At 40.5% G+C, this 14,741-nt stretch overlaps 1 protein-coding gene across 1 annotated transcript in view; it reads left to right on the top strand.

Annotated features, from left to right (window-relative positions):
• Positions 1 to 14,741, top strand: part of ST8SIA6 (ST8 alpha-N-acetyl-neuraminide alpha-2,8-sialyltransferase 6) — a 221,542-nt gene that overhangs the window by 116,296 nt on the left and 90,505 nt on the right. The window contains exon 3 of the mRNA XM_004380560.2: positions 8,228 to 8,317. Within this exon, the coding sequence (XP_004380617.1) occupies positions 8,228 to 8,317 (90 nt within the window). The remainder of the gene's footprint in view (positions 1 to 8,227; positions 8,318 to 14,741) is intronic.

A 14,741-nucleotide genomic window follows, 5' to 3' on the forward strand; every position in this document is an offset into this window, starting at 1 on the left:
AAAATATTAAAAAAAAAAAAAAAGATGAGGCTGGACATGGGCAGGGGCCAGGCCGTGGATGGCCTTGTATGTTCAGCTAAGGAGTTTGATTATGTCCTGAGGGTGATGGGAGTCTTGGAAGGTTTTAAGCAGAGAAATGACATGATCAAATGTGCGTGCTAGAGAATCCACGTTGGAGGGCAATGAAGATGGATAAAAGGGAAGAGAGGTGGATTAAGATTGCTTAGAGAAAACAGACAGGCTGAGAAGACAAGAGCCTTGAAGACAGAATACTAGGGAATACCAGCTTTAAAGTGACAGACAGAACAAGAACCATGGGGAACACCAACTCTTACGGATTGGTCCGAGAAAGAATCTGCAAAAGGACCCCGAACGGCAGTCAGATGTAGATGAACATGGAGAGAGGGCTGTGATGGAAACCCAGTGAGGACCAGTGGTCAGTGGTTCGGATACTGCTGGGAGGTAAAGAAAGAGTGCTAAACTAGCTCTTGGATTTGGTGATGTTTTTCCAAAATGGTTTTAGTGGATTTGTGAAGAAAAAGGTGAAGAAAAGAGATATCAGTGGGTTAAAATTTGAATGGAAGTAAGGCAACAGGTAGAGGAGAATAGGAGAGTGAGTTGTTTGCTTTTGATTTTGAGATGGGAGAGAATGGAGCATCAGAAGAAGACGACAGTGGTATGGAGACGGTAAAGATAGTCAAGAGAAAAAGCATGAGATGGGCTTGCATTGCATCTTAGAGGAGAAAGGAAAGGTGGGGTGGCAGGGCATGAGCAGGTGGATTATCTTTTTGTAAGAGGAGAGACACTTCTTCCTCTGAGATGGAAAGTTAGGATGGCTTGTAGTTAAAGATTAATTCACACCCAGCTGCATCGTTTTTCTCTGAAATAAAAAGCTTGACTAAATGAGAAGTTAGGAGGGCAGGGAAGAGGTGAGGATAATAGGAGAACAGTGAAGGTATAGAATAGCCATTGAGGGAAATAAAAGAGGGAATTGCTGGGACATGTAATAAAATTGTCAAAGTGTATAAATGGTCTAGCTGAATTGGACATCATGAATTTTTCAAGGCACCAGCACAGCCACCTGTGTGATTTTCTCCAGCAGCCCTCAGGAGTCAAGTATAGGAATGTAATCTGCCAAGGACTGTATTGCTCTATTATTGCAGATTTGCAAGGTGGATGTGACAGGATGTCGAGGGAGCAGGGGATTGAGAGTGCTGGAAAGATGTTACAAATACTTCAAATGGGCAGACAAGCAATCTTGCACAGTGACAGGTGAGCGGCAGATTGTGATCTTATAATGGAGCAATTAAAGAGACATTGGCAGAGCACTTAGAGTCACCTCACCTTGCTGGGCTAGAAGACTTAAGTGCTGACTTAGTCCACCAGGTCCTACCCAGTGTCCAATGGGATGTCCACTGTCCTGTCCATGACATGTCTTTGGTGGCACTCCCAACTGTATAGTTTTGCTACTTCATATATGGGCTGATCGTTTTCTCTGGCTCAGCTAATTTTGGTAAGAAGTTTCTCAAAAGTGATTTAACCAGAATATTGAAATAAAATAGAAATTAAAAAAAAAAGTCTCAGAGTTGACAGAAAACAGAGTTCTTATTTTGAGCCCCAAGAGCCTAGCCCCAGGGTTTTTGGTTATTAGAGTTTACCTGGCAGCCCTTTGACCCCAGTTCTTTTCTCTCCCAAGACCCAACTACTTAGACCATTAACTTGAGTTAGCTTTAGGTGGGTCCGTCTCATTTGTATTCTGGACTTCTACTTGGATAGGAGCTCCCTGGCAGGAGGCTGTGATACCCTTCACCGCTGTAGCAACCCTGACCATTCCAACTTCCTCCTGATATCCTGTCCTTTCAGTCAGCATAGAACATTTCTCCTTGATCCCTATAATCTTACCCTGGGTTACAAATCAGCCTCCGCTTGTCTTGTCATAACCTCTATTCCACCAGATAGTCTTTGACTCTGAGTTTTTGGAATTCCTACTTTGGATCAATTTATCTCTGTCTTCTTTGACTTGTCTGAGAGATGTCTCCAAGTCAAAGGGTAAGGAGGATTCAATCTAACATCTTCATTTGCAGGTGGGCACCAACCAGTCAGAAAGGATCTGTCCACCAGGTCCTGTCCTGACTTTCTGAACTCAGTACTGAGAAGGTTTCTTCTTTTCCTCTTTCAAGAGCTAGTAACTCCCTTGTGGTTCTCCTGATGAGCTTTGATCTAAGAAACATCTAATTTTCACAAATTTACACAACAGAGAGGACTGGCTTACAGTAAATGAGCAATCCAGGCATTTTCCCGGTAGGGGAGGGAGGGAAGTCTAGCTCCTTCCACTTCTCTAAGACGCCTGGTATCTCTTCCTTTATCAGATATTCAAGCAGTTTAAAATATGGAAGTTATGACGTTAGTTTTTTGGGTCACTTTGAATAGAGTTTAGTCAGCATTGCTGAAAACAACATGAGATAGGAGTCTTCTTGTCCAAAGGTCAGTAAAAGGGGTTATATATGTATATGTGTGTGTATATATATATATATGTATATATATTTTTTATTGTGCTTTAAGTGAAAGTTTACAATTCAAGTTAATCTCTCATACAAAAATTTATACGCACATTGTTATGTGACCCTAGTTGCTCTCCCTATACTGTGACAGCACACCCCTCCTTTCCACCCCGGATTTCCTGTGTCCATTCAACCAGCTGCTGACCGTCTCTGCCTTCTCATCTCACCTCCGGACAGGAGCTGCCCATTTAGTTTCATGTATCTACTTGAGCTAAGAAGCACACTTCACGAGTATCATTTTATGTCCCATAGTCCAGTCTAAACTTTGTCTGAAGAGTTGGCCTCGGGAATGGTTTTAGTTTTGAACTAACAGAGAGTCTGGGGGCCATGTCTTCCGGGGTCCCTCCAGTCTCAGTCAAACTGTTAAGTCTTGTCTTTTTGCTAGAATTTGAGTTCTGCATCCCACTTTTCTTCTGCTTCATCAGGGACACTCTGTTTTGTTCCCTGTGAGGGTGGTCATTGGTGGTAGCCAGGCACCATCTAGTTCTTCTGGTCTCAGGCTGATGAAGTCTCTGGTTTATGTGGCCCTTTCTGTCTCTTGGGATAATTCTTTCCTAGTGTCTTTGGTGTTCTTCATTCTCCTTTGCGTCACATGGGTTGGGACAAATTGATGCATCTTAGATGGCCGCTTGCTAGCTTTTAAGACCTAAAAGGCATTCTATTTGGTCAGATGCCTAATGTAGATAAACATTTGAAGTTTATGAAATTACTGCATTTGAGTGTTTTAATATTATCCTAGGAAGGTTTTAATGATACTACATGAAAAGGAAGAAAGATATAAAGGCTTTTTGAATGAAATGGGGACAGGAGAGACACAGAAAGCAAAGAGACCCAAAAAGCCTTCTCTTTCTGCTCCTTTCACAGTTAAGTGATTGCTGTAGTGGGAGATGTTTCCAACCCCTTTGGTAATATCAGTTACCAAAGAGGTCAGAAGATTTGAGGAAATAATACAATAATGAGTTTAAGAGAATAAGAACACAACATTTTTATTTAGAGACTTCTGTGTGTCAGGTGTTTTTATACATATCCTACTTAATCACTATCATTATTTATTGGTAAGGATTTAAAAAAAGAAAACCTTAGGCTCAAAAGGCTTAAGTCAGAGATATGGATCCAGATTCAGACTCTGGACATACTGATTGCAAAGAATCTATGAATTCACTCAGTCATTGCTACTTTTACCCCAGACACCTTCATTTGCTCTTCATGTATCGCCTGGAATTTTACTTGGGCAAACCTGTTTTGGCTTTTTATTGACAAAGATTCTCTCTGATTAAAGAAGGTTATAGGACACACAGTCCTATTGGTGCCTGTTTGTCACAATTTCACATTTCAGTATTGCAAAGCCATCATAATTCAAAACAATGTGAGCTTGGTTATTCACTTTATTAATGGTGCTGCCTGAAGAAAATACACAGCAAATTAGAAATAAACAAATCCTTGAAAAGTATGATAATACATTTAGAAGGCACAGAAGGTGAAGTATGTAGACAGAATGAGAGAGGCAGGAGAGAAGTAGGGGAGGGGAGAAATCATGTCAGGATTAAGAGAGATTTGTGAGCCCGTATGTACTCTGTATACAGTGTTTTTGGAAAGCATTTCTAAGATTGAAGAATTAATTATGAATCTGTATTGTTTATAGCTTTATGTTTGTACCTCCCTCTCCCTTACCTCCCACATCCAATTTACTATCAAGTCCTGTCAGTCTTGCCTCTAGAATATATCTCATATACCTGCTTCTCTTCATTGTAGCTGACACAAGTGGGGCATGGTCTTCCCATGTACAACTGTATCTAGATCTTCCCTCTTTCTGAACACACTCAGGAGGACTGCTCTTTTCTGCCTCTCACTTTGCAGTCAGGTAGAGCGTATGCCTAGTTCTTGCCAATGGATCATAAGTAGACGTGACACGTATCACTTCCAAGCTAAAGCATTCAGATACTAGGGGAGACCTTCCAGCATTTTCTTCTTCTGCCATGGCAATTGTGAAAGCAAGTGCTGGGATGAAGGTGTCACAAGACTGAGGCAGTCTGGGTCCCTAAACCACAGCCGCCCTAGAAAGTCACCCAGACACACAGTAGACTTTTCACAAGCAAGAAACAAATGTTGGCTTTGTAAAGCATTGGAGATTTTTGTGGTTTTTTTTCTAACCACATCATAGCCTCTTCCATCCTGACAAGTAAAACAAGTTGCTATCATCTCTCTTCTGGAAATGTGCAGAAACCTTACTTTTGTACTTCCTCTGGGTATCAGTGTCAGGGTTTTCCAGAGAAACATAACAAATAACACACACACACATAAATAAAGAGATTTATTTTAAGACATTGGCTCATGCAGTTGTAGGGGCCAGCAAGTCTGAAATGTGTAGGGGAGGCAGCAGACTGGAAACTCAGGCAAGGGCTGATGCTGCAGTCTGAGGTTTGAAATATACGGGGCAGACTGGCAAGCTGGAAACTCAGGCACAATTTGATGCTGCAGTCTTGGGGCAGAATTTCTGCTTCTCTAGGAAACCTCAGTTTTTGCTCTTAAGCCTTCCAGCTGAGTGGATGAGACCACATTACTGAGGGTCATTTCCTTGACTTAAAGTCAACTGATTGTAGATGCTGACCACATCTACAAAATACCTTTACAGAAACACCTCGACTAGTGTTTGATTAAATAACTGGGTACTATGAGTTGGAATCAACTCAACAGCAGTGGGTTTGGTTTGGTTTTCATAGCCTAGCCAAGTTGACACATAAAACTAACTGCCATATCCAACCTGCTCTCATTTCTCTGCAAAGCAGTCATAATGAACTTTTAAAAATATAAATCCGATCACATCACTCTACTGTTCAAAACCTTCCATTGCTCCCCCTTGTTATTAGGTTAGAATCCAAACTCTTTAACTTAGGTTACTTGGTCTGCATGCTCTGGCCTCTGCTTGAAGTGGTAAACTCCAAACACTATTTAGCCTTTTAGCTTCAGCCCCACTGGCCTTCTTTCCCTTCCTCAGACATTTCAGACTACTCCCCATTCTGGGACTTCAGTACACACTTTCTGCTCTGCCTGGAATCCCTTCCTCCTCCCCTTCACAAAGTTCACCTAGCTAACTTGTATCACTCTTAGCATCTCTACCTAAATGACACTCCCTCAAAGGCCTTCGCTGACCCTCAGTATAAATACATCTCCCTGTTATGCTCTCCCATTGCACCCACTGCTTGTCTTAATAATGCCTGATCACCGTCTCCTATGCATCCTGTGCCTGGCTCCATCCCACATGAGGTTCTCAATAAATACCTTCAGGTTAATTAAATAAATGTGTTAACACATTGTACCATGTCTTAGTTTCCCAGAGCTGCTGTAACAGAACTACCATAGTAGGTGGCTTGAGAACAGAAATTTATTTTCTCACAGTTCTAGAGTTCAACGTTCAAATCAGGGTCTCAGCTGTGCCAGTTCCTTTCATGTTGGTAGCCCCAGGCATTCCTTAATTCCTTGGCTTATAGACAATCCTCACATGGCATCTGTCTCCCACCCCCTCCCCCCACTGTGTGTGTCTCTGTATCTAATCTATTGTTTTTGTAACTCAGAAGTGATTAGATTTAGAACCCATCCTACTGGGGTATGATCTAATTCACATAACAAAGAAAACCCTATTTCCAAACAGAATTACTTCCACAGATATAGAGGTTAGGATTCCAACATGTATTTTGGGGGGGCACAATTTAATTCATAGCATGCAGATATATAGGAAGTCAGAGTTGTATGTATTATTTTTAAAGTGTAAGGAAAAAGATAGTTGATATTTTTTGAACACTAACTGTATAAGCATGATGCTAAGTACTTAGCGTTGTTTTACATAATATGACATTAACACCGTGAGTTGAGTACTATTATCCTCACTTTAGAGATATGAAGACTGATGCATGGAGCAGTTAAATAACATGCTTATGTCCGCGACCACCACTCATCTGTCAGTTTGTCGTATTGTGATGGATTCCATGTTGCTGTGATGCTGGAAGTATGCCACCAGTATTTCAAACACCACAAGGATCACCCTTCGTGGACAGGTTTCAGTGGAGCTTCCAGACTGAAACAGTCTAGGAAGAAGGACCTGATGATCTACTTCTAAGAAAAATTGGCCGGTGAAAACCTTAGGAATAGCAGTGGAACATTGTCTGATGACATATTGTATTGAGCAAATCTGCTGCAAAAAACCTTTTTAAAGTGTTAAAAAGCAAAAATGTCACTGTGAGGACTAAGGTGCACTTGACCCAAGCCATCGTATTTTCAGTCACCTCATATGCGTGTGAAAGCTGGACAATGAATAAGGAAGACTGAAGAAGAACAGATGCCTTTGAATTATGGTGTTGGTGAAGAATATTGAACATACCATGGACTGCCAGAAGAATGAACAAATCTGTCTTGGAAGAAGTACAGCCAGAGTGCTTCTTAGAAGCAAGGATGTCAAGACTTTGTTTCATGTACTTTGGACATGTTATCAGGAGGGACCGGTCCCTGGAGAAGGACATCATGCTTGGTAAAGTAGAGGGTCATAGAAAAAGAGGAAAACTCTCAACAAGATGGATTGACACAGCGGCTGCAGCAATGGGCTCAAACATAGCAATGATTGTGAGAATGGCACAGGACCGGGCAGTGTTTCATTCTGTTGTACATGGGGTTGCTATGAGTTGGAAATGACTTGACAACACCTAACAACAACTACCTGACCACGAGGCTCATTAGGCAGTCCAACTCCATAACTCATGTTTTAACCATGCTTTTTGATTTGGCTTTGTTCCAACTCCAATTTTGCAAGTTCATTAAAAAAACAGTAATAGGCCCTTATATCACAACTATTACAACGATCAAGGAGCCACCTTGTGCCCTTTATCTAGAGATTCTCCATTTCTGCATGCTTCCTACCAGAGATAACATCCTTTGAAAATCAAGGCTAAGCCCCTGGGTGGTGCAAACAGTTAACTCACTTGGCTACTAACCAAAAGGTTGGAGGTTCGAGTCCACCCAGATGCGCCTTCGAAGAAAGTCCTGATGGTCTACTTCTGAAAAATCAGCCATTGAAAGCCCTGTGGAGCACAGTTCTACTGTGACACAAGTAGGGTCACCATGAGTCAGAGTCGATTCAACAGCAACTGGTTTTAATTATATACATAATGATTACAATTATTTAATAGCTTGTTCCTTGTAAATGTTGTGGTTAGATGCCACTGAGTCAATTTTGACTTACAGCAACCATGTGTTACAGAAAGAACTGGCCCATAGGGTTTTCTAGGCTGTAATCTTTACAGGAGCAAATCACCAGGTCTTTCTCCCACAGAGGCGCTAGGTGGGTTCAAACTGCCACCTTTTGGTTAGCAGCTGAGCACTTAACCATTGTGCTACCAGAGCTCCTTTCCTTGTAAAGACTAACCTCAAAATATGAAAACCTGAAAATATGAAGTCTTGAATATAGATTTCTTTTCTGTTTGACTCTATAGTGTAAACTTTTTTTAATTTAGTCCCTTCAGAGGTGACAATACCAATTTCCTTTGCCATAGAGAAATCCAATAACGGAATGAAAATCAGATTTCACTTGGGCGCCCTTTATCAATTAAATCTGATTTTTGTTAACAGTATTTTATAAGCTCTCATTTTAAATCACTCTTTTTTCTGTCACAAAACAGCACATATCTGAATGAGAAGTCACTCCAACTGATAGAAAAATGCAAAAATCTGCAAGATGGTGCTGAGTCTTTATCTAAGAAAATGAAAGGGTAAGTTCTACTCTTCACATTTAATTTAAAAACAACTGTTTTGTATTCAGAATGTTTCACAGCATCTTTGGAATCACTTGGAAAAGAAGACGGAGTTCACTCACATTCTTGATAGTTGAGCTCTGAGAAGTTTCTGTGGGTGAAGAGGGGGATGAACAGTGCAGACCAGGGTCAGACCCTAGCAATTGGACTCAGCTTATCTGTCCCTGGACCCACATCCATTAAAAGCACCATGTAGATTTACTGGCTAAACTTTTATGGGCCATCAAGACTTTTGAGAATCTAATAAGGATTCTGGACCCTTTCTAGGAAAAGCTCACACTTGCACAAAATTTTATTTACAATTTTGGAAGGTTAATGAATTCGCCTCCCCCAATCCTAGCTGTGGTACACCCCCAACTTGCCCCCTTCTGCTTATAGTCCTGCATTTTAGAGAGTTTTCTACACTGTAATCTTCAACCAGAGGAAAAAGGAAATCTAAAAGCTCTGAGCTTCCTCCATGATAGAGCCACTGGTGGTTTGAGATTCTGATGTGAGAAGCACTGCTTTGATTGTACCTATAATAACCAGAGTCTAACAGCTCTGGTGGTGGTTCAGTGGTAGAGTTCTCATCTTCCTTATGAGAGACCTGGGTTCGATTCCTGGCCAATGCACCTCATTCACAGCCACCACCTATTTGTCAGTGAAGGCTTGCGCGTTGCTGTGATGCTGAACAGGTTTCAGTGGATCTTCCCTACTAAGATGGTCTAGGAAGAAGGGTCTGCTGATCTGCTTCCAAAAATCAGCCAGTGAAAACCCTATGAATCACAACAGTTCAATTCACAGCCAATCCTGGAGATGAAACAGGACTGAGTACCATTTTGTTCTGTTGTGCGTGGGGTCGCCACAAGTCACGTGCCGACTCGACGGAAAAGAATGTATAGGTGGGAGGGCAGGAGCATTTGGTTATGCTTGCCCTCTCCCTCAAAGGGAGTAGTCTGAGTTTCATTTGCTGTGTTTGCCTGACAAAGTTTGACGACTGGCCAGGATAAGAGGTGTAGATTTCCTTATGCCCATCCCTTGCAAGGAAGACCCAGTAACCTTCCCTCTTCTATATTTTTCTCTGCCTAATTCTGTCTCTTTTCTCTCACACACGTACATATGCACACGTGTATACACACCTCTTCCTCTTTTAATTTTAAAAATAGTGTTCGTGAGAGGAAGGAGTTAAGCAGCTGCCTACAATCCATTCACCCCCTTCACTGGGGGAGCAGGAGGATGGCCCCAGGGAAAAAGAAACAAAGGGAGGTACCTAGTCTAATCTCCTGCTCAGCTAGATCTCTGGGTAAATGGACTAACATTTGCTATGAGGAAGAATGATCCCTGTCTAAGGTATTACTTACAGTAAATAGAACCCAGGATCCATGAGGCAGGTCTCCCTGGAGAATGGTTCATAAGTTGTCCAATTCTTTGGGTGTAAAAAGGGGGGATGTTTCATAATTTAAACACTCTTGTTATGTGAGGAACCCCATGGACCTCACTGTGAGATGTCACCTATTATTCTGGGCCAGAGGTGCATGTCTGATGCAGAAAGAAAGGATGGGGACCACCCTTGATGTCCCCGGCTTCTCTCTGCTTTGTCTGAGCCTCCTGATTACCTGTATCCTTGAAATTACTAGAATCTCTCTTTTGAGTAAGTCTGACTTGACCATCCAATTTTGTATGTTAGCTCTGTTTATTACAAAAGGATGGCTCTATTAATTTTTTTCTTTTACTTAAATTCCAGTTGATGGACAGAGTAATAGCATGTTGGAATTGAAATGGAATCTGAAAGGGTATCTGGTTTTGTCTCTTATGCAGTGTTTAAATTCCCCTATGAGATTCCTGTGAGAAGGTCATGCAGCTTTCTCTGTCTATGCACACCAAGGTATTAGGTATTTCTTTGTCCCTTACTCTCTTAACTAGCAGCCATAATTGTTAGTTCCTCTTTATTATGATTCAAAATCCCTTTTCTTTCACTTCCATTCCTAATCTCTCTTATAAATCCCTTTTATGAAGATAACAATCATATTCCCCTGGCTAAATATTCCAACTTGCCACTCTTTCATATTATGTGAACTGTCAAATTCCTATGTAATTTTGGAAATATTTTGAAAATATTCCATATTTTCAGTATGTCTCAATATATGGCACTTAGAATGGAACAAAATGCTAAAAGTAAAGATTGACCTACAGAGTAAATTAATTGCTTTCCTCTTTCTGGGCATTCACTGGTAAAAAATTTGAGAGTCTGTCATGTTGCAGCTTTGGCGTCCTCATTTGTTAAATTAGGATTGTAACATATATTAATTCAACAAGCAATGATTGGATGCCTACTACTACGCGCTACTAGGTTCTGTGCTATTCGCTGTGACTTTTAAGAATGAGGGGAGACCAGCCAGGAAGAGGGTGAGAAGAGCATACTGGGTGTTTTAAGTCACAGCCGAGTTTGAATTTTATTCTAAGTGCAGTGAGGAGCCAGTGCAAAGTTTTAACCTGGAGTGTCCTATGATCTGAGACAGGTTTTAAAAGGATCATTCTCGTGTTTGTGCAGAGAATGGATTGAGGAGGATGGGACTAGATAGGAAGCTGGGATTTCATTTAGGAGACCACTGTGGTGCCAGGCAAGAGGTGATGATGCTAGTCATACCATCTTCTAGTTCACGTTGCTCTGATTGTTTGTGTGGATAGTATTAGAAGTTTCGCCTAATGGTTACTGAAACCGAGATGTGTGACGTCTGATGCATTGCCATAGTTATTTTTTATTTTTGGTTCTTTTGGAAGAACATGAGGTTAGCTTCCAATAACTGGTTTTTGGTGACCCAACACTGTTTCCCAGTGATTGCTGTTTCATTTTCTAAGCAACTCACTCACCAACTGTATTTGGCGTGAAACCTCCAACTCTGTGCTTTATGTTTAGTTTTCAACAATTTGATGTTTTTCCTGTGTTTGTACAGTTTCAGCAGGGCGCTGTCATAGTTTCTGAGGGCTGCCATAACAAAGTAGTACAAAGTGAGTGGCTTTAAAGAACAGAAATTCATTGTCTTATTGTTCTGGAGGCTAGAAGTCTGAATTCAGAGTGTCCGCAAGGCCAGCTCTCTGTCAGCTCTAGGGGAAGATCCTTCCTTGTCTTTCTTTTTTTTTTTGTTTTTCATTTGTGCTTTAGGTGAAAGTTTACAGCTCAAGTTAGTTTCTCATACAAAAATTTATATACACATTATTATGTGACACTAGTTGCTATCTCTATTATGTGACAACACATTTCTTCTATCCAACCTGGATTTCCCATGTCCATTCAACCAGCTCGTATCCCTTTCTACATTTTCATTTTGCCTCTGGACAGGAGCTGCCCATTTAGTCTTGTGTATCTACTTAAACTAAGAAGCACACTCTTCAAGAGTATCATTTTATGTCTTATAGTTCAATCTATTCTTTCTCTAAAGAGTTGGCTTCGGGAATGGTTTTAGTTCTGGGTTAACAGAGAGTCTGGGGCCATGTCTTCTGGGGTTCTTCCAGTCTTAGTCTGACCATTAAGTCTGGTCTTTTTACTAGAATTTGAGCTCTGCACCCCACTTTTCTCCTGCTCCGTCAGGGACTTTCTGTTATGTGCCCTGTCAAGGCAGTCATTGGTGGTAGCCGGGCACCATCTAGTTCTTCTGGTCTCAGGCTGATGCAGTCTCTGGTTTGTGTGGCCACTTTTGTCTCTTGCACTAATATTTTCCTTGTGTCTTTGGTGTTTTTCATGTTCCTTTGCTCCAGGTGGGTTTGGACCAGTTGATGCTCCAGGTGGGTTTGGACCAATTAGATAGCCGCTCGCTAGCTCTTAAGACTCCAAATGCTACTCACCAAAGTGAGATGCAGAACATTTTCTTAATAAACTTTGTTATGCCATCTGACCCAGATGTCCCCTGAAACCGTGGTCCTCAGATCCTGCCCCTGCTACACTGTCTCTCAAAGTGTTTGGGTGTGTTCAGGAAACTTCTTAGCTTTTGGTTTAGTCCAGTGATGATGACTTCCCCTGTATTGTGTGTTGCCCTTCCCTTCAGCTAAGAAAATTCTTGTCTACTATCTAGATTGTGAATTCCCCGCTCCCTCCCCACCCTTGTAACCATCAAAGAATGTTTTCCCCTGTGTTTAAACCTTTTCTTGAGTTCTTACAATAGTGGTCTCATATAATATTTGTCCTTCTATAACTGACTAATTTCACTGAGCATAATGTCATCCAGATTCATCCATGTTATGAGATGTTTTGCGGATTCATCGTTGTTCTTTATCATTGCATAGTATTCCATTGTATGAATACACCATTAATTTGTTTATCCATTCATCCATTGTTGGACATCTAGGTTGTTTCCATCTTTTTGCTATTGTGAGCAGTGCTTCAATGAACATGGGTGTACATATATTCATTCATGTGACAGCTCTTATTTCTCTAGGATATATTCCAAGGAGTGGGATGGTACTTCTATTTCTAGCTTTTTAAGGAAGTGCCAAATCGATTTCCAACGTGGTTGTACCATTTTACATTCCCACCAGCAGTGTGTAAGTGTTCCAGTCTCTCCATAACCTCTCCAACATTTATTATTTTGTGTTGTTTTGCTTAATACTAGCCTTGTTGGGGTGAGATGGCATCTCATTGTAGTTTTGATTTGCATTTCTCTAATGGCTAATGATCGTGAGCATTTCCTCATGTGTCTGTTAGCTGCCTGAATGTCTTCTTTGGCGAAGTGCATGTTCATATCCTCTGTCTGTTTTCTAATTGGGTTATTTGTCTTTTTGTTGTTGAGATTTTGCAGTGTCGTATAGATTTTAGAGATTAGACACTGATCAGATTTGTCGTAGCCAAAAATTTTTTCCCAGTCTGTAGGTTGTCTTTTTACTCTTCTGGTGAGGTCTTTTGATGAACACAAGTATTTGATTTTTAGGAGCTCCCAGTTATCTAGTTTCTCTTCTAGTGTTTGTGCATTGTTACTTTTGGTTTGTATTCTGTTTATGCCATGTATTAGGGCTCCTAGTGTTATCCCTATTTTTTCTTCCATGATTTTTATTGTTTTAGATTTTATATTGAGGTCTTTGATTCATTTTGAGTTAGTTTTTGTGCATGGTGTGTCGTATGGGTCTTGTTTCAGTTTTTTGCAGATGGATATCCAGTTTGTTAAAGAGACTGTCTTTTCCACAATTAATGGACTTGGGGCCTTTGTCAAATATCAACTACTCGTAGGTGAATGAATTTACGTCTGGATTCTCACTTCTGTTCCATTGGTCTATGTATCTGTTGTTGTACCAGTACCAGGCTGTTTTGACTACTGTGGTGGTATAATAGGTTCTAAAATCAGGTAGGTGAGGCCTCTCACTTTGTTCTTCTTCTTCAGTAATGCTTTACTTATCTGGAGCCTCTTCCCTTTCCATATGAAGTTGGTGATTTATTCCTCCATCTCATTAAAAATTGTCATTGGAATTTGGATAGGAATTGTATTGCACTGTATCTGTAGATCACTTTGGGTAGAATTGACATTTTCACAATGTTGAGTCTTCTTATTATGAGTAAGGTATGTTTTTTCCACTTATGTAGGTCTCTTTTGTTTTCTTGCAATAGTGTCTTGCTGTTTTCTTTGTATAGGTATTTTACATCTCTAGTTAGATTTATTCCTAAGTATTTTATCTTCTTTGGGGCTATTGTAAATAATACTGATTTGGTGATTTTCTCTTCAAAGTTCTTTCTGTTGATGTAGGAGAATTCAACTGATCATTGCCGAAGTCTTCTATTAGTTCCAGTAGTTTTCTTGTGGATTCTTTGGGGTTTTCTGTGAATAAGATCATATCATCTGCAAATAGGGATACCTTTACTTCTTCCTTACCGATTTGGATGCCCTTTATTTCTTTTTCTAGCCTAATTTCTCTGGCTAGAACATCCAGCACGATGTTGAATAAGAGTGCTGATAAAGGGTATCCTTATCTGGTTCCTGATTTCAAGGGGAATGCTTTCAGACTCTCTCCATTTAGGATGACATTGGCTGTTGGCTTTGTATAAATTTCCTTTATTATGTTGAGGAAGTTCCCTTCTATTCCTATTTTGCTGAGAGTTTTTATCATGAATGGGTGTTGGACTTTGTCAAATGCGTTTCTGCATCAATTGATAAGATCATGTGGGTCTTGTCTTTTGTTTTATTTATGTGATGGATTACACTGATTGTTTTTCTAATGTCAAACCATCCCTGCATACCTGGTATGAATCCTACTTGGTTATGGTGAATTATTTTTTTTGGTATGTTGTTGAATTCTGTTGGTTAGAATTTTGTTGAGGATTTTTGTGACTATGTTCATGAGGGATATTGATCTGTAATTTTCTTTTTTTTTTGTAGTGTCTTTACCTGGTTTGGGTATTAGGGTTATGTGGGTTTTGTAG

Source organism: Trichechus manatus, unplaced genomic scaffold (assembly GCF_000243295.1).
Source record: "Trichechus manatus latirostris isolate Lorelei unplaced genomic scaffold, TriManLat1.0 scaffold00075, whole genome shotgun sequence".
NCBI classification, from domain to species: Eukaryota; Metazoa; Chordata; class Mammalia; order Sirenia; family Trichechidae; genus Trichechus; species Trichechus manatus.